This window comes from Pan troglodytes, chromosome 23, assembly GCF_028858775.2.
Source record: "Pan troglodytes isolate AG18354 chromosome 23, NHGRI_mPanTro3-v2.0_pri, whole genome shotgun sequence".
NCBI lineage: Eukaryota > Metazoa > Chordata > Mammalia > Primates > Hominidae > Pan > Pan troglodytes.
In genome coordinates this window covers 25,489,714-25,508,569 of record NC_086016.1, presented here as the reverse complement: position 1 = coordinate 25,508,569, position 18,856 = coordinate 25,489,714, and the positions used below count along the sequence as shown (strand labels likewise).

Below are 18,856 nucleotides of genomic sequence, written 5' to 3'. Positions count from 1 at the left end.
GCTCACATCTGTAATCCCAGCACTTTGGGAGGCTGAGGCGAGTGGATCACCTGAGGTCAGGAGTTCAAGAACAGCCTGGCCAACATGGTGAAACCCTTGTCTCTACTAAAAATACAATAATTAGCCGGGCATGGTGGTATGTGCCTGTAATCCCAGCTACTCTGGAGGCTGAGGCAGGAGAACCACTTGAACCTGGGAGGAGGAGGTTGCAGTGAGCCGAGATTCTGCCATTGCACTCCAGCCTGGGTGACAAGAGTGAAACTCAGTCTCAAAAACAAACAAACAAACAAAAACCTCATCAGGGAACATGAGGGAGGTAATGGTGTTTTTTGGTTTTCTTTTGAAACAGGGTCTCACACTGTTGCCCAGGCTGGAGTGCAGTGGTGTGATCACAGTTCATTGCAGCCTAGACCTCCTGGGCTCAGATGATCCTCCCACCTCAGCCTCCCAAGGAGCTGGGACTACAGGTGCAAGTCACCATGCCCAGCTAGTTTTTAATGTTTTTGTAGAGATGGGGTTTCACCATGTTCCCCAGGCTGGTTTCAAACTCCTGGGCTCAAGTGATCCTTCTGCCTTGGCCTCCCAAAGTGATAGGATTACAGGCATAAGCTACCAGCCGGACTAGCAGTTTTAAATTTGTATGCATCTAATAATGTAGTCTCAAAAAATATGAAACCAAAAACTGCTGAGCTACAGGGACAAATAAATTCACAGTCCCTGAGGGAGATGATTCCTTCTCAGCAGACAAACCCTAAAAAACAAAAATAAATAGAAGATTGAAAGACAATAATGAGTACCTAATGGACTTACATATAGAACACTGCATTCAAGGGTTGCAGAGTACATATTCTCTTCAAAGATAAAAAACAGACAAGAATCATTGACAAAAAGTAACTATCTATTGAGTTACAAAACAAGTCTCCATAAGGCAGATTTCAAAGAATTGAAATTATTCAGAGTATGCACCCTAAACACATACAGTTAAACTAGAAATCAATAACAAATATATGGCCGGGCACACAGTGACTCATCCCTGTAATCCCAGAACTTTAGGAGGCCAAAGCGAGAGGATCATTTGAAGCCAGAAGTTTGAGTCCAGCCCGGGCAACACAGTGAGACCCTGTCTTTATAAAAATAAAAGAGAAAGCAGCTGGGTGTGGTGGCATGTGCCTGTAGTCCTAGCTACTCAGGAGGCTGAGGCAGGAGGATCACTTGAGCCTAGGAGTTGGAGACTGCAGTGAGCCATGATTACACTACTGCACTCCAGCCTGGGTGACAGTGAGACTGTCTCAAAAAAAAGAAAAGAAAACCCACAAAACCCACAAAATATCCCCCACAACCAAATATATAACTAGAACCTCTTCATATATTTGGAAATTAAGAAATACGCTGCTAGGCGGGCATGGTGGCTCATGCCTGTAATCCCAGCACTTCAGGAGGCCAAGTCGGGAGGATCTTGAGTTCAGGAGCTTGAGACCAGCCTGAGCAACATAGCAAGACCCTCTCAACAAAACATGTAACACAATTTAGCCAGGTGTGGTGGCATGTTCCTCTAGTTCCAGCTACTTCGGAGGCTGAAGTGGGAAGATCGCTTGAGCCTAAGAGTTGGAGGCTGTAGTCAGCCCTGATTGCACCACTGCACTCCAGCTTGGCTGACACAGCAAGACCTTGTCTCTAAAACAGAAAGGAGGGAAGGAAGGAGAGAAAGAAGGGAAAGGAAGGAGAGAGAGAGAGGGAAAAAAAGAAAGAGAGAAAAGAAACTGCTGAATAAGCCAACAGTTGGGGAACTCAAGAAACAAAATTAGGTAACATTTTAAACTGAACAATGATGAGACCACCACATAAAAATTTGTAGGATACAGATAAATCAGCACATAGAGGGAAATTGGTAGCTTAAATCCCAGCCCTTTGGGAGGCTGAGGTGGGAGGGATTCCTTGAGCCCTGGAGGTTGAGGCTGCAGTGAGCTATGATTGCACCATTACATTCCAGCCTGGGCAACAGAGTGAGACCTTGTCTCAAAAAAAAGACTGTTGTTTAATTTTCACAAATTTGTGAAATGTAAAATTTAAATGTTAATCCCACCCACAAAATAATGCCACAGAAACATCAGAATAATATTTGACCAAATATCTGGCACTGTGGCCCTGCCAAGTTGACACATAAAATTAAACATCACCCTGGCCGTAAATAATGGTAGGTACATCATCATCCTCATGTCCAAGGAAACCTCAAGACTTCTGGGCTTTGAAGAATATTTTGAAGCTGCCAAAATAACAGAGATCACTTCCAGTGACCCTGAAAACTTGAGAGTTTCTAGAACCTTCACTTCTGGTTCCTGAGGAAAATGGTCCTGTATTTCCTCTGGAGACAGCCTGAGAGAGAGGGATCCTTGGTGGTGCAGGCGGAGTCTTTGAGGCCTGGGGCATAGAGAGTGGGCAGGGGACTGACCAGCAGGAGGCCAGAATGGGGGACACCCACAAACACGGGAGCAGGGCAGAGGTGACTAGATGGGGCAGTCACCTGTGCTCTGAGAGAGAACAGCCAGGCAGGACCCAGAGGGCTCTGCAGAGGCACCAGGGACCCTAAAAAGGGAGGGCACTGAGCAGGACAGCAGGGCCCAGCCTCCTCTGCCCAGGCCTGGACACATCTCAGTCCAGGAAGGGGTGAGGTGAGCCTGGGTGGTGAGAGCTGCAGCTGCACCTGCTGGAGAGGCCCGGCCCAGCCCAGCCCCGCAGGGTCCCCAGGATCCAGCCAGACCCAGATTTCCCGCCACAGAAAGATGTGGTCTGAGGCTGCCTCTGTTGAGAGGCCATGGCAGGTGCAGGGTCAGGCAGGGCCTGAAAGGGAGCGGCTGGGGGCACTATTTAAAACAGTCCCTTTCTTTCCCGAGACCTGGGGCTGTCCTTGGGGGAACCACAGTTTCTGAGTCCCAGGCAGTGATGAGTGTCACACTCAAGGGGGGTGCTGGGGAGGGAGCAGCTTCAGCCCAGACCCCCAGTGCAGGTGCTGCTCCAGCCCTGAAGGTGAGAGGAACCAGGGTCAGGGGTAGCAGTGGACCAAGGCTCCCAACAGGGGAGAAGCTAGACTGGATTGGGGCCTCCCAGGGGCTTCCCCTCTACCTGCATCAGTGTTTCTTAGGGTGTCCACATCCCATTACTGCTCAGCACCTTGCCCATCTCCCCGAGGATCGGGAGCTGTCTGGCATGCAGCCTTTGGTGCTGAGGGGACTCTCAGTGTTTGTGGGACACTGGGATCTGAGCATCAGTCCATGGAGCCTGAGCTCACTATGGCTCTCGTGATCTCCATGAGATAACGTGAAGTCTTCTGTTTGTCTCTCTGTCTGTCTGTTATAGCATCTCACAACCATGGCTGGCAGATGCCAAGGGGATGTGTGAGATGGCCCAGCTCCAGGATGAAACTCAACTTGAGGGAAGCTGGGGAGAGCCTCACAGCGCTGGACAAGCCATCAGATGGCACTGCCCCCAGGGACACACCCGGGGGCGTGGACAGGGATATGCAGGACCTAAGGCAAAGGGTGGCTTCAAACGTGACAGCAGATCAGCCGCTGGGAAAATACCAGAGGGGATTTGACAGCTGGGCCAGGTGTTCCAGGACAGCACTTTGCAAAAGATTTTCCATCCAAACTTCCAGCAAGAAGTAGATCTTCCATCGTTATCCAGAGCATATCTACGCATTCAGGTAACTGAAGCAACATTCCAGGAACCCTTACCATCCCTCCCGCTGAACAGCTCGCTCTCCAGCTGGAGTCAGCTCTGGGCTGCCTCACTTTAACAAAATGCTGGTTGCAGCCATTGGAATTAATTTTACACCCTCTGAGTTGCAGTGCAAAATTTGAAGAGTGGCATTTGGAAGCTCAGTATCATCAAGGATTCATTTATTTTATGATGGTTGACAACATTTTCCAGGCCACACTAACTGGGTCAGCTGGTAATAATAATAATAATGATAATCGGCCGGGCACGATGGCTCACGCCTGTAATCCCAGCTCTTTGGGAGGCTGAGGTGGGCTGATCGCCTGAGATCAGGAGTTCGGGGCCAGCCTGATCAACATGGTGAAACCCCGTCTCTACTAGAAACACAAAAATTTAGCATGATGGCGGGCACCTGTAGACCAGCTGCCTGGGAGGCTGAAGCAGGAGAATTGCTTGAACCCAGGAGGCAGAGGCCACAGTGAGCTGAGATAGCACCATTGCACTTCAGCCTGGGCAGCAGAGTGAAACTCCATCTCAAAATAATAATAATAATAATAATAATAAGCTCCTGAAGGTATTATACATGCGGTACTTTCCAGTTTAAAAAGGACTTTCAAAGGACAAGTAGTGTATGGTCCCATCCATAGGAGGTACCCAGAGTAGCCAAATATAGAGATGGGAACTAGCATAGTGGGTGCCAGGGGCTGGGGGAGGGAGGAATGGGAAGTTGGTGTTGAATGGGGACAGAATTTGAGTTTTGCAAGATGAAAAAGATCTAGACATGCCATTGCACTCCAGCCTGGGCAACAGAGTGAGACTCCATCTCAAAAAAAAAAAGAAAAAGCCAGTTGCGGTGGCTCACGCCTGTAAACCCAGCACTTTGGGAGGCCGAGGCAGATGGATCATGAGGTCAGGAGTTCGAGACCAGTCTGACCAACATGCTGAAACCCCATCTCTACTAATAATACAAAAATTAGCTGGCATGGTGGTGGGCGCCTGTAATCCCAGCTACTCAGGAGGCTGAGACAGGAGAATCGCTTGAACCCGGGAGAAAGAGTTTGCCATGAGCTAAGATTGCACCACTGTACTCCAGCCTGGGCAACAGAGCAAGACTCTGAAAAAAGAAAAATCTAGAAATGGATGGTGGTGATGGTTGCACAACATTGTGAATGTAGTTAATGCCACTGAACTGTGTACTTAAAAATGGTCAAGATGGGCCAGGCGCGGTGGCTCACACCTGTGTTCCCAGCACTTTGGGAGGCCCAGGCGGGTGGATCATGAGGTTAGGAGATCGAGACCAGCCTGGCCAACATGGTGAAACCCCATCTCTACTAAAAATACAAAAATTAGCTTGTCGTGGTGGTGCATGCCTGTAATCCCAGCTACTCAGGAGGCTGAGGCAGGAGATTTGCTTGAACCAGGGAGTCGGGGGTTTCAGTGAGCTGAGATCACGCCACACTGCACTCCAGCCTGGCGACACAGCAAGACTCTCAAAAAAAAAAGGTCAAGATGATAAATTTTAGGTTGTGTGTATGTTACTGCTTTTTCACAGATGAAGAAAACAACGCTGACATGCATTATCTCCCAACACCAACCTCAACCCAGCCCTGGAAAGTGAACAGAGCCAGCAGCATTTCCAGCCCCGCCTCTGGAGGAAGGAGAGGAACCTGAGACTCTTGGGTGACCTGAGGCGTCTCTGGCAGCACCAGCAAAAGAGCCTGGCCCTGGCCGCCCAGCACAGGTGCTCAGTCCCTCCTGACTGCCACTGCTCCCTCAACACCAAAGCACAGGGTCGCGAGATGTTGGGAGAGGGTCGGGGATGCTGGGCTGGGAGAGGACCTGGGGGCCTGTCAGAAGCCATGACATGATGCGCTCACCGCTCAGGAGGAAGCTACTGGCCTTTGAGTGAAATCTATAAGAATGAACTCTGGAGATGTATCGTACAACATGGAGTCTACAGTTAAAAAATGTATTGTATACTGGAAAATTGCTAAGATTAGATCTTCCATGTTCTCACTACAAAAGCATAAGTATGTGAGGTGACAGACGTGTGTGTCAGCTTGATTTAATCATTTTGCAGTGTGGCAAAGCATCGCATTGTAGGTGGTAAATATATATACAGTTTTGTCAATTATACCTTCAGGAAGCTGGGGTGGTTGGTGTGTGTGTGTGTCTGTGTGATGTGAGGTCAGTGAGGTGCTGAACATGGTGCATTAAACAGCATTTTCATTCTTATCTCATGATTCCTGGACTTGAACCGTTGAGTGGCTTCTGGCTAAACCCAAACCTGTTTCCTGCTCTCTAACCACACCTCCCTCCAGGACTGGTTGGAGGAGCCTCAGCCCAGGCCCCTGAGCTCAAGCCCTGGGGGACTCCTGCTGGGCAGCTCTCTGGACCCCAGTGAGATGCTCCACAGACCCAGGGCGCCCTCGGGGAAGTGGGGAAGGAGGGAAGTCAGGTGCATCACCTCCTGGGACCAGCCCCGAGGGGACTCAAGCCCATCCAGGGCGCAGGTGCCTCCAAAGGAAAGCCCCAAGGGAGGGTCTTGGGGGGCCATGGCGCATCCCACCTCCCTGTGTGACCTCAGCTCTTGCCGACCCTCTGCCTGTGGTGGGAGGTCCCCAAACAAAGCACCCAGGGCCCCAGGGGCAAGGCCAAGCTGACAGGTGTGGGAGGCAGTTGAGCCCTGGATCCTGACCACAGCAGGGCAGTTGGCAGATGTGCCTCTGGGACAGAACCCCAGGGGTAACGGTCACGGACTCTGGAAGGGGCCTGGCTGGGGGCAGGGACCAGAGGATGAGGATGGGGCCACATGGACTGGGGTGCAATGGGACAGCTGCTGCCAGCGAGAGGGACCAGGGCACCACTCTCTAGGGAGCCCACACTGCAAGTCAGGCCACAAGGACCTCTGACCCTGAGGGCCGATGAGGCCAGGAACAGGCCAGGGGGGCCTTGAGGCCCCTGGTGAGCCAGGCCCCAACCTCAGGCAGCGCTGGCCCCTGCTGCTGCTGGGTCTGGTCGTGGTAACCCATGGCCTGCTGCGCCCAACAGCTGCACCGCAAAGCAGGGCCCTGGGCCCTGGAGCACCTGGAGGAAGCAGCCGGTCCAGCCTGAGGAGCCGGTGGGGCAGGTAAGGGGTGAGAGATTCCAGGGGATGTGGGGGTCTTGGTGGCAGAGGCAGGAAAGGATGACCAAGGGGAGACGAGCCAGAGGGGTGAGGAGGAAGGTTAATCCCTGGAGGGGAGCCACAGACACTGACTTTAACTAAAGTGTCAAGGTTTTGTCCATCTTTGAATTAATTTTTATTGCTTAATGTCATATTAAAATATTACTTATCTTGATTCCTGAGATTTCTTCCCCCACTTACATTTGGCACCAAGGCCAATGTCTCCCTCACCTCCCCCTAGTCCTTGGGGTAGGGCAGGACTGGAGGCGGGGGCAGTACATCCACAGGAGTGGTGGCTGCTATCCCTGAAGGGTGCCCAGGCCTCTCCCTCCTCCTCCTCCCACTCCTCCTCCTCCCCTCCTCTCCTCTCCCTCCTCTTTTCCCCTTGGCCTATGTCACCTGTCCACTCCCACCCTCACTGGGCAGGGGCCACTCCCTGGAGCTCCAGCTAAGGTGTGAGGGGCCTTTCCTGGAGTCCCTGGGTCACTAGACCTCAGCCAGCATCGCCTCCTGAAACCAGCCCCTAGGAGACCCAAGCTTATCCAGGGTGCAAGTGCCTCCAAAGAAAAAGCCCAGGAGAGGCTCTAGGGAGGCCACAACTCAGCCCTTGCCACCACTCTGCATGTGGTGGGAGGTCCCCGGACAAAGCACCAAACATCTGGGTCCATTTATGAGCATTTGGGACATAACAGCCTGTTCATCACTGGTGCACGTTATACCCACAGGCGATAATCATTTCAGGGGCAGAACCCCCTCTCGGTGGCCCCATAGGCAGGTCCTGCTGTGATCCCCTTTGTGCAGATGGGGATAGAGCCCGGAGAGGTGAGGTGACCCGTCCAAGTCACTCAGCTCATGGGCACAGATTCTAAGGCCCAAGCTATCCCCTCTAGCTCTCCCCTGTCCCATCCTCTAAGCTGATCGAGCGGACACGTGCACCTCTGGGACCTGAGTTTCCTTTTTTCTCCCTTTTTTTTCTTTTTCAAATAAAGTTTCACAGAGTTTCACTCTTGTCGCCCAGTCTGGAGTGCAATGGCGAGATCTGGGCTCATTGCAACCTCCGTCTCCCAGGTTCAAGACATTCTCCTGCCTCAGCTTCCGGAGTAGCTGGGATTACAGGCATCTGCCACCACACCTGGCTAATTTTGTGTATTTTTTTTAGTAGAGACAGAGTTTCACCATGTTGGCCAGGCTAGTCTCAAACTCCTGACCTCAGGTGATCCACCCACCTCAGCCTCCCAAAGTGCTGGGATTACATGCATGAGACGCCACACCGGGCCTGAGTTTCCCCTTCTGCAATCTGAGGGGCCCTGATTGGTGAGGGCCTTCAGCGTCCCACCCACCCAGAGGATGCTGGGGTGGCTGTGGTGAGAGCTCCAGCAGTGGCAGCCGACCTGACCCACACCAGGAGCCCGGCCATGGAGGCGGGGTCAGCATGGTGGCAGGCCGGGACCGGGTGTCAGTGTCCTGCACGGACTTCTGAGCAAGGAGTCCCCATCAGGGTCAGGCTCTGTGCTGGGGCTGAGGTCCCAGAGGATCTAGATTTGCCCCAATTCAAGTCCACAAGGAGCGGGGGCCGGGTGAGGAGATAGCCACATGCAGGGTGATGCCTACAGAACAGAGACTGGGATGGGGAAGGCCCGAGGGGTCTCCACAAGGGACGGGTGACAGGTGGAGGGAGACACAGATAATAAAAAATGGTATTATGTTGGGGGGCTATTAATATAAGTTTTTATATTAGAATCTTTAGAAATCTTATAGAAATACTATGGGCCGGGTGCTGTGTCTCATGCCTGTAATCCCAGCACTTTAGGACGCCAAGATGGGCAGATCACGAGGTCAGGAGATTGAGACCATCCTGGCCAACATGGCAAAACTCCGTCTCTACTAAAAATACAAAAACTAGCTGGGCGTGGTGGCGTGAGCCTATAGTCCCAGCTACTCGGGAGGGGAGGCAGGAGAATCGCTTGAATCAGGGAGGTGGAGGTTGCAGTGAGCTGAGATTGCACCGCTGCACTCCAGCCTGGACGACAGAATGAGACTCCCACTCAAAAAAAAAAAAAGGTATTATGCTGGGGGTGGGGGATATGAATATGAGTTTTTATAATCTTTAGAAATACTATGGGCCAGGTGCAGTGGCTCATGCCTGTAATCCCACAACTTTGGGAGGCTGAGGCGGGATTGTTTGAGCCCAGGAGTTTGAGATCAGCCTAAGCAACATAGCAAGACCCCATTTCTACAAAACATAAAAACTAGCTAGTCATGGTGGCACTTGCCTGTGGTCCCAGCTACTTAGGAGGCTGGTGAGAGGATTGCTTAAGCCTCGGAGGTTGAGGATGCAGTAAGCTGAGATCCCACCACTGCACTCCAGCCTGGGTGACAGAAGGAGACCCTGTCTCAAAAAAAAAAAAAAAAAAAAGACTGATTATTCCTGTAGAATTCTGGTAAATATCTCCTATCAAATAAATGACTCTTCTATTCATAGCTTATTAAAAGATATTTTCATTGTTTTTAAGAAATAGATTGTGTATCACTTTTTATATTTAGTTGTAAATTTATTTGTTCTAACACGGTGAAACCCCGTCTCTACTAAAAATAGAAAAAATTAGCCGGGCGTGGTGGCGGGCGCCTGTAGTCCCAGCTACTCGGGAGGCTGAGGCAGGAGAATGGCGTGAACCCAGGAGGCGGAGCTTGCAGTGAGCTGAGATCGGGCCACTGCACTCCAGCCTGGGCGAAAGAGCAAGACTCCGTCTCAAAAAAAAAAAAAAAAAAAAAAAAAAATTTATTTGTTTTACTTATTTTTTTAGAGATGGGGGTCTCACTATGTTGCCCGGGCTGGCCTCCAACTGCTGGGCTCAAGCAATATCCCTGCCTCAGCGTCCCCAGTAGCTGGGACTACAAGCATGCGCTACCACACCGGCATAATTTTTTGTAGAGATGAGGTTTCGCCATGTTGCCTGGGCTGGTCTTGAACCCCTGGGCTCAAGCCATCCACCCGCCTCGGCCTCCCAAAGTGCTGGGATTACAGACGTGAGCCACCCTGCCTAGCCTGTACTATTTTTAATAGGTCTTAATAGGTTTTGAATGTTAATTATTTTTAAATTAATTTCAAAAATCTTCTACAACATGGATGAAACCTGAAGACATTATACTTAGTGAAATAAGCCAGACACAAAAGGACAAATGTCATTTGAATCCACTTCTATGAGGTACCTAGAATAGGCAAATTCACTTGGACAAAAAGTAGATTTGAGGTTAGCAGGGTGAGGGGGAGGGAAGAATGGGGGGCTGTAGTTAACGGGTTTAGAGTTTCTGTTTGGGAAGATGAAAGAGTTCTGGAGATGGATGGTGGTGAAGGTTGCCCAACGGTGTGAATGTACTTAGTGCCACGGAGCTGTACGTTTAAAAATAGTTAAAGTGGAAATATTGATGCTATGTATAAAAATGGAGCGGGGTGTGGTGGCTCACGCCTATAATCCCAGCACTTTGAGAGGCCAAGGTGGGCGGATCACCTGAGGTCGGGAGTTCGAGACCAGCCTGACAAATATGGAGAAACACCGTCTCTACTGAAAATACAAAAAATTAGCCAAGTGTGCTGGCACATGCCTGTAATCCCAGCTACTCGGGAGGCTGAGGCAGGAGAATCGCTTGAACCCAGGATGTGGAGGTTGCGGTGAGCCAAGATGGCACCATTGCACTCCAGCCTGGGCAACAAGGGTGAAATTCCATTTCAAAAAAATAAAAGGAAATGGGACTGTACATAGCAGGAGAGAGAGGGAGAGATCAATATGACACTTCTTTTTTTTTTTTTTTTTTTTTTTGAGACAGTCTTGCTCTGTTGCCAGGCTGGAGTGCAGTGGCGCGATCTTGCCTCACTGCAACCTCTGCTTCCCGGGTTCGGGCAATTCTCCTGCCTCAGCCTCCAGAGTAGCTGGACTACAGGTGCACGCCACCACGCCCAGCTAATTTTTTTTTTTTTTTTTTTTGAGACGGAGTCTTGCTCTGGCACCCAGGCTGGAGTGCGGTGGCACGATCTCAGCTCACTGCAACCTCCGCCTCCTGGGTTCATGCCATTCTCCTGCCTCAGCCTCCCGAGCAGCTGGGACTACAGGCGCCCACCATCATGCCCGGCTAATTTTTTGTTTTTGTTTTTGTTTTTTTGTATTTTTAGTAGAGACGGGGTTTCACCATGTTAGGCAGGATGGTCTCGATCTCCTGACCTCATGATCTGCCCGCCTCGGCCTTCCAAAGTGCTGGGATTACAGGTGTGAGCCACCACGCCCGACTTTATGCCCAGCTAATTTTTGTATTTTTAGTAAAGACAGGGTTTCACCATGTTTGCCAGGATGGTCTTGATCTCTTGACCTCATGATCTGTCCGCCTTGGCCTCCCAAAGTGCTGGAATTACAGGTGTGAGCCACCACTCCCAGTCAATATTACACTTCTTTTTTAAAAATTTATTTTTATTTATTTTTTATGTTTTTTTTTTTTTTTTTGAGACGGAGTCTCGCTTTGTTGCCAGGCTGGAGTCCCATGGCATGATCTTGGCTCACTGCAACCTTCGCCTCCCAGGTTCAAGCAATTCTCCTGCCTCAGCCTCCTGAGTAGCTGGGACTACAGGCCCACACTCACACCTGGGTAATTTTTTTTTTTTTTTTGTATTTTAGTAGAGATGGGGTTTCACCATGTTGCCCAGGCTGGTCTGGAACTCCTGAGCTCAGGTAATCCACCTGCCTCGGCCTCCCAAAGTGCTAGGATTACAGGCATGAGCCACCACGCCCAGCCCAATATTACACTTCTTAAATGCACTTCTCTATTGCTTAATTATCTTAAATATTATATTCTCATAATTTTAAAAGAGTAAAGATTTATGGGGGGCCAGGCGTGGTGGCTCACACCTGTAATTCCAGCACCTTGGGAGGCCGAGGTGGGTGGATCACTTGAGGTCATGAGTTTGAGACCAGCCTGGTCAACATGGTGAAACCCTGTCTCTATAAAAAATAGAAAAGTTAGCTGGGTGTGGTGGTGCACACCTGTAGTCCCAGCTACTCGGGAGGCTGAGGCATGAGAATTGTTTGAACCCAGGAACTCAGGAGGTGGAGGGTGCAGTGAGCCGAGATAACACCACTGCACTCCAGCCTGGGCAACAGAGCGAGACTCTGTCTCAAAAAAAAAAAAAAAAGAATGTCTAGATGCAGTAGCTAAGTACACAGAAGCCATTTCAGTGTGGGAGGCGAGGTGACTGAATCCAGGGACTCCAGGTTTCTGGCTGAGGGGTTGAGACCGCCCATGGTCATTGTGATGAGATGAAGACAGAAAATGAGCTGGGCTGGGGGAAGGTGGTCATCTCCTCTGGACGTGATTAGTTTGAGACTCCTGTTGGGTAGCCCACTGGGCATGGTCAGTAGGCAGTTGAGGAGCTGAGAGGGTTTGGAGCTGGGATAGACTCCAGCCTCACCATGTGGGCGATAGTGGGGGTCACAGAGTGTGAAGATGGCCAAGAAAGAGGTCTGGGTGGGGGCTGGGGAGTCAGCAGCCAGGCATGGGCCGTGGAGAAACAGATGCCAGGGGAAGAGGAAAGGGGAGTCAGACCCCAAGGGGAAAAGAGTCACTGGAAAGAGGGGCCAGCCCCATGTCACATCCAGTGGAGACACCAGGTACAGCAGAAGGACCTTGGACATGACCATGAGGAGGGCCTTGTTAGCCATGACCTGGGAGAGATGGGGGTGAGAGCCTGAGGGACCACACCATGTCCCCAGCACACAGTGCCTGGTAGACAGGATGGATTTATGGATGGACAGACAGGTAGATGGATGGACGAATGGACAGATGATAGATGGATGCAAAGACAGACGAATAGATGGACCGATGCATAGATGGACAGATGGAGAGATGGATGGACAGACAGATGGAATGAATGATCAGAAAAGGCTTCATGAACAAAGTGAGACTGAGCTGCATCTCCATGGGTAGATACAAAAGCAGAGGACCCTCCTCTTGAGTCAGGAATGACCCAGTGTCCTGGTCCAGGGAGGAAGTCAGCCTGGCTTGACTGGGGACACTTGTGGCAGATTTTAGAGGCCCTTAAAATGAGGCCAAGTGAGGTGGACAAGTCCGAGCCAGCTGAGGACTCCTCAGCCACACGGCACAGCTGCCTGAGGGGATGTGTCACTCAGGGAGTTGCTGGGACCTACTGGGCCCAGCGTTGCCATCAGCACCAACATCTTCAGAGAGGGGGACACACGCTGGGGCGGCACCTGCCTCAGAGAAGGGACAGGCACAGAGACACTACTGGGGGACACTACTGGGACACTGGCCACCCCCCTGCCCTGTGCCTGGGTCACAGCCTACACACTGCAGCCCTGTGCCCCTCACTCCCAGCAGGTTCCTGCTCCAGCTCGGCTCCTGGACTGGCCCCAGGTGCTGGCCCCGGGGGTTTCAATCCAAGCATAACTCAGTGATGCACGTGTTTGGCAGCGGGACCCAGCTCACCGTTTTAAGTAAGTGGCTCTAACTTCCCAGCCTGTCCCACCCTCTCCTGTCTCTGGAAATTGTGTTTTCTCTCTCTGGGGCTTCTTCCCCTCTGCCCTCCCAGCCTTAAGCACTGACCCCTACCTTTGTCCATGGGGCCTGGAGGAGATGTGTTAGTCTCAGGGTAATGGCAGGAAGGGCCCCCACAGTGGGAGCAGCCGCCTTCAGGTTCCAACAGCAGGACACAGCCTGGTCCCAGGGCCTGGGCTGGGATTGGGCGGGGTCAGGGCTCCTCCCCTCTCCCAGGGCAGAAGTCTGAGTGAGGGACAGAGGCCGGTTCTGATGAGGGGCCCTGCAGTGGCCTTAGAGACAGTCCCTGGGACCCCAGGTTCTAGGCTGAGGGCTAGATGCCCATCCAGCCTGGGAGGGCCACACGGGGGCCTGGGGACACAGGGGTCACCCCCAGGGGAGACCAATGGAGGGCACAGAGAGGGCTCTGGGTCTAGGCTGCAGCTCTGTGGCCTCTGCTGGGTCTTCAGGGCATGGGGACACAGAGGAACGGATGAGGTCCCAGAGCCCAGCCCTCCCAGGACAGTCACCAGAAAGGAGAAGGTCTGTTAGGGCAGAGATGTGCCTGTCCCTGGAGCCCTGTCATCTCTGGGGCCTGGTGTCTCTCTGTTCATGGGTCGACCTCCCACCTTCATTTGAGGAAGGGCACCTTAGACTCAGAAGGTGACTAGTGGGGAGTAAATGGGGGTGCAGAGAACTCCATGGCCACCAGGTGAAGTCCAGGGGCATCAGAGGCCGCTGGGGTGGGCGTGGGGGCTGCGGTTCCCCAAAGTCTGGGGGAGCAGCCCCAAGAACCCAGCCGATGTGAAGGGTCCTGTGGTCGGGCTGGTGGGGACAGGGGAGACGGCAGAGCCCCAGGGTGTGTCTGGGTGGAGCCCACACTTCACCAGGAGAGCTGAGTGGGCCAGGCTGGGGCACAGCCTGGTGCCCCAGGGGATGGGAAGCTCCAGGCCATGCCAGGCTTGGGTCTCCCCACATCCTGCCAGTACAGTTTTGTGTGCTGTGGGGGAGACCCCTAGATTCCAAACTCAGACTCCAGAAACCAGGAAGGAGGGAGCACAGCCTGCCCTGGGTACAAACGGGGAAACTGAGGCTGCAGAGGAAAGGGCTGGGCCAGGACACCTGGGAAAGGTGACTTGGGGAGGGCTCCTAGGAAGGCACAGGGCTGTCTGCTCTCCAGAGGGCTCCAGTGGAAAGGAGGGAATGAGGAGGGAAGGAGAGGCCTTGGGTGGACCAGGCGGCCACACCATGAACCCTCCCAGAGACTTTAGACAGAGAGAGGCGCTCCACAACACCCCACACTCCCTCTGCCATCTCTCACCCCCTCCTCTGTCCACACAGGTCAGCCCAAGGCCACCCCCTCGGTCACTCTGTTCCCGCCGTCCTCTGAGGAGCTCCAAGCCAACAAGGCTACACTGGTGTGTCTCATGAATGACTTCTATCCGGGAATCTTGACGGTGACCTGGAAGGCAGATGGTACCCCCATCACCCAGGGCGTGGAGATGACCACGCCCTCCAAACAGAGCAACAACAAGTACGCGGCCAGCAGCTACCTGAGCCTGACGCCCGAGCAGTGGAGGTCCCGCAGAAGCTACAGCTGCCAGGTCATGCACGAAGGGAGCACCGTGGAGAAGACGGTGGCCCCTGCAGAATGTTCATAGGTTCCCAGCCCCCACCCCACCCAAAGGGGCCTGGAGCTGCAGGATCCCAGGGGAGGGGTCTCTCTCTGCATCCCAAGCCATCCAGCCCTTCTCCCTGTACCCAGTAAACCCTCAATAAATACCCTCTTTGTCAACCAGAAATCCTGCTCCCTCTCTTCATTTCTTATCTCTCATATAATGTGATGCTTCTCCTGGGTACTTAGTGTGGTGTTGGGGGAATCCTGGCACCAGTGGGAAAGTAGCCTGGAGGAGAGGATCACAGCCTCCCACGGGCGTCCCCTGGGGAAATAGGCCAGGATAGGAGGAGTCGGCTCACTGGACACCAGTCCCTCCATTCTCTCCCTCCTCCCCTTCCTCCTTGCAGTTCAATCCCCGACTTGCTGCCTACTTTCTAGAGGGAGCTATTTCTGACTGAGCCTCCAGATACACCCTGTGTCCCTGTCCTGGTCTGGACCCTCTACCCACCCACAGCCTCTCTTTCCTCAGCCTGGAAATCCTACTCTGGGCCTAGAGTCCCTCTGCTTCTGGCCCTGGCCCCTGGAATGCCCTCCTTCCTCTCTGCCCAACTCCCCATCCCTGAGGGCTGGACTGTCCAGGACACTCGAACACCATCAAATTCATGAGCTCTTACATTTTGGGCCCAGCTTGATTTTTCACCTGACAGCAGGTTCAGAGGTGTGAGAAAAACAGGAGGAAGCCAGGAAGGAAACACACATGAAAGGCCTGCAAGAGGATCAGGACACTTGCAAAAGATAGGCTCTGAACTCCCCAGGAACCAGTGCAAGAAGGGTAATAGGTGCTCCATCATTTCTTTCTTTTTTCTGTTGTTGTTGTTGTTGTTGTTGTTGTTGTTGTTGTTGTTGTTGTTGTTGTTTTGAGACGGAGTCTGGCTCTGTTGCACAGGCTGGAGTGCAATGGTGCAATCTCGGCTCACTGTAACTTCCGCCTGCCGGGTTCAACTGATTCTCCTGCCTCAGCCTCCCCAGAGTTGGAGATGGGGCCTGGTAGGAGGTGTTTGGTTGGTGGTGGATCCCTCATGACTTGGTGCCATCTTCCTGATACTGAGTGGGTTCTCGTGGGATCTGGTTGTTTAAAAGTGTGTGGCACCTCCCTGTCAACTCTCTCTTGCTCCCGCTCTGGCCGTGTGAGACACCTGTTCCCCCTTCACCATCCGTCATTATTGGAAGCTTCCTGAGGCCTCCCCAGAAGCTGAGCAGATGCCAGCATGCTTCCTGTACAGCCTGCAGACCCGTGAGCCAATCAAACCTCTTTTCTTTATAAATTACCTGGTCTCAGGTGTTTCTTCACAGAAATTCGAGAATGGACTGATACAGACATTAATCTTATTAGTAAGGGCAGAGCCTCTCACCTCTCCAATGCCACCACCTCATAATACCATCATACTGGAGATTAGGTTGCAACCTGAATTTTGGTGGGATGCAAACATTCAGACCATAGTACCCTGTCTCCAAATACAGACACATTCTGACGACCTGGGGTTAGGACTTCAATGTATGAATTTGGAGGAGCACAATCCAGCCTGTAACATCTGTTTTGGTTTGGGCTCCCTGCAAGCAGGCCTCAAAGAAAGGCTGCTGTACTTGGAGCTTGTTTGGGACGAGTACTCCCAGGGGCAAGAGTGAGGGATGGGGAGGGGGAGAGCAAAACAGGAGCAGCAAGAAAACCAATGCAAAGGCCAGGCACAGTGGTTCCGCCTGTAATCCCAGCACTTTGGGAGGCCGAGGCAGGTGGATCACTTGGGATCAAGAGTTAAGAGACCAGCCTGGCTAACGTGGCAAAACCCCGTCTCTACTAAAGATACAAAAATTACCAGCCTGGCCAACATGGCGAAATCCCCTCTCTACTAAAAATACAAAAATTAGACAGGTGTGGTGGCGGGTGCCTGTAATCCCAGCTACTTGGGAGGCCGAGGCAGGAGAATCACTTGAATCTGGGAGATGGAGGTTTCAGTGAGCCGAGATCACACCACTGCGCTCCAGCCTGGGTGACAGAGCAAGACTGTCTCAAAAAAAAAAAAAAAAAAAAAAAAAAAAAGCCAATGCAAACCTGCATTGCTGAGTTCACCATTATGGAAGCCAGGGTGCCAGATCCCCCAGGATCACCGGAGCTGCCTTACAAAATACATCTCAGAACCATCCGCCAAGGGGAAGAAAGGAGGGAGCATTGCTTCCAGGGCTCTGCCGCCTTTGAGGAAACGTTGGCCTGTAGGGTGTTCATGCCTTTGCACTTGCAGTTGAGCGTGTGTAACTGCTGAGTGGGTTACTGTGGAGGGGCGGAGGTTGGGGGATCCCACACTGTGGCATCAGCAAAGCCCCGGACTGGAAGCGAGAGGCAAGCACAGGGGCCTAGGGCAGGCCATTGTTATCTTACTGCCACATGGAGCTTGTCACGGCCTGCGAGGTCTGTTTACTGCAGCTGGGCCTGGATTAGGAGGTGAAGCCAAGAGGTCTGAAGCCATTCAGGAGAGCTGCTCAACACAGTGCCCGCCTGGCAGCATTCAGCCCCGCCCCTGCCACCAACTGGGTCCACCCATCAGAGGCCCCTTTGAGGTGCTGGCATCTGCAGTACCTGCAAAGACTTCATGCTAGAAGGTGACCGAGAAGAGCTTAGAACCCACCCTGAGTGGAAACCCCTTTCTTTACATGTTAGTCCTGGTCCTTGGCAGAAAGACCCCAGTGTGACAGATGTAGTCACAGGTTTGAGTTCAATGAGATCCACGCTGTGCCCAGTGGAGCCCTCCCCTACTTCCCTTCTCCCCTGCCCCCTCTCCCCTCTCCCCTGTCCCAGATAGCTGGGGCCTCTCATCTGACAACCCTAAAGTTGCAGGGACAAGCAGCACAAATCCACAAGGACACTGGGGCATGGTGGGTGGGGGGGGCGGGCAATCCTTTTTTTTTTTTTTTTTTTGAGACAGAGTCTTGCTCTGTCACCCAGGCCGGACTGCAGTGGCGCTATCTCAGCTCACTGCAAGCTCCGCCTCCTGGGTTCACGCCATTCTCCTGCCTCAGCCTCCCAAGTAGCTGGGACTACAGGCACCCGCCACCACGCCCGGCTAATTTTTTGTATTTTTAGTAGAGACAGGGTTTCACCGTGTTAGCCAAGATGGTCTCATCTCCTGACCTCATGATCTGCCCACCTCAGCCTCCCAAAGTGCTGGGATTACAGGCATGAGCCACCATGCCTGGCCGGGCAATCCTATTTCTACAACTTGTCCCTGGACCATGTGTTCCAGCTTCTGGGGATGCAGCACCTGGCACTGGCTGTTGGCTCTGTGCTCGGGGTGTAGCACAAGCTGGCTGCCCCTACGTTCCATCAGGCCCAGGCTCCAGGGTGAGACTGGTGGGCATCACGCTCATGTGCTCACTGGGATCCTCCCTCGCCATAAACTGTGTCCCTTGGTCTGGGGCCTGGGTGGGCAGGATCCCACATCTCCAGATGGGGCATTCAGAGCTGCATTCTGGATGCAGTGGAGGCATGGAGATCTGTCAGGCGGCGCAGAACTGCTGCCGTGGCTGGACTCCGAGGCGAGGACTAGAAGCACGAGGGTTATAGAAGAGGGGGGTGCTGCTCACAGGGCTCAGTGTGCAGATACAGAGAGGGCTCAGCACAGGATCTAGCACAGTGGGTCTACCGAATTGCCACTCTGCCCATTTTACAGATGGGAAGCCTGAGGCTCAGGGGAGGAGGCAGCTTGCCCAGGGGCCCAGTGCTAGCAGGCAGCAGAGCTGGGTTGGCGACCAGCCTTAAAAAACCTGTG

General features: G+C 52.7%; 2 protein-coding genes across 3 annotated transcripts in view; both read left to right on the top strand.

Annotated features, from left to right (window-relative positions):
- Positions 1-5,949, top strand: part of DRICH1 (aspartate rich 1) — a 51,034-nt gene extending 45,085 nt beyond the window's left edge. The window contains exons 12-13 of the mRNA XM_016939561.4: positions 3,355-3,700; positions 5,267-5,949. Coding sequence (XP_016795050.3) covers positions 3,355-3,662 — 308 coding nt within the window. The 3' untranslated portion in view covers positions 3,663-3,700; positions 5,267-5,949. The remainder of the gene's footprint in view (positions 1-3,354; positions 3,701-5,266) is intronic.
- Positions 5,950-6,447: 498 nt separating this feature from the next.
- IGLL1 (immunoglobulin lambda like polypeptide 1) lies at positions 6,448-15,219 on the top strand. 2 transcript variants are annotated; one of them, XM_016939565.3, is made up of 3 exons: positions 6,448-6,844; positions 13,259-13,377; positions 14,759-15,219. In XM_016939565.3, exons 1-3 carry the CDS (start codon positions 6,639-6,641, stop codon positions 15,076-15,078), a joined length of 645 nt encoding a protein of 214 aa, XP_016795054.1. In that variant the 5' UTR covers positions 6,448-6,638; the 3' UTR covers positions 15,079-15,219. The 2 variants fall into 2 exon arrangements, with proteins under 2 accessions (XP_016795054.1, NP_001401367.1); NM_001414438.1 differs by having other exon boundaries at positions 6,539-6,844; positions 13,262-13,377.
- The last annotated feature ends 3,637 nt before the right edge of the window (positions 15,220-18,856 follow it).

What these genes read in the sequence shown, in the direction of transcription:
- IGLL1 (XM_016939565.3), top strand. Translation starts at nt 6,639, where the DNA reads ATGAGGCCAGGAACAGGCCAGGGGGGCCTTGAGGCCCCTGGTGAGCCA. An exon ending in CTGAGGAGCCGGTGGGGCAG is followed by an intron (nt 6,845 to 13,258) that starts GTAAGGGGTGAG and finishes CCTCACTCCCAG; the next exon opens with CAGGTTCCTGCTCCAGCTCG. An exon ending in GACCCAGCTCACCGTTTTAA is followed by an intron (nt 13,378 to 14,758) that starts GTAAGTGGCTCT and finishes CTGTCCACACAG; the next exon opens with GTCAGCCCAAGGCCACCCCC.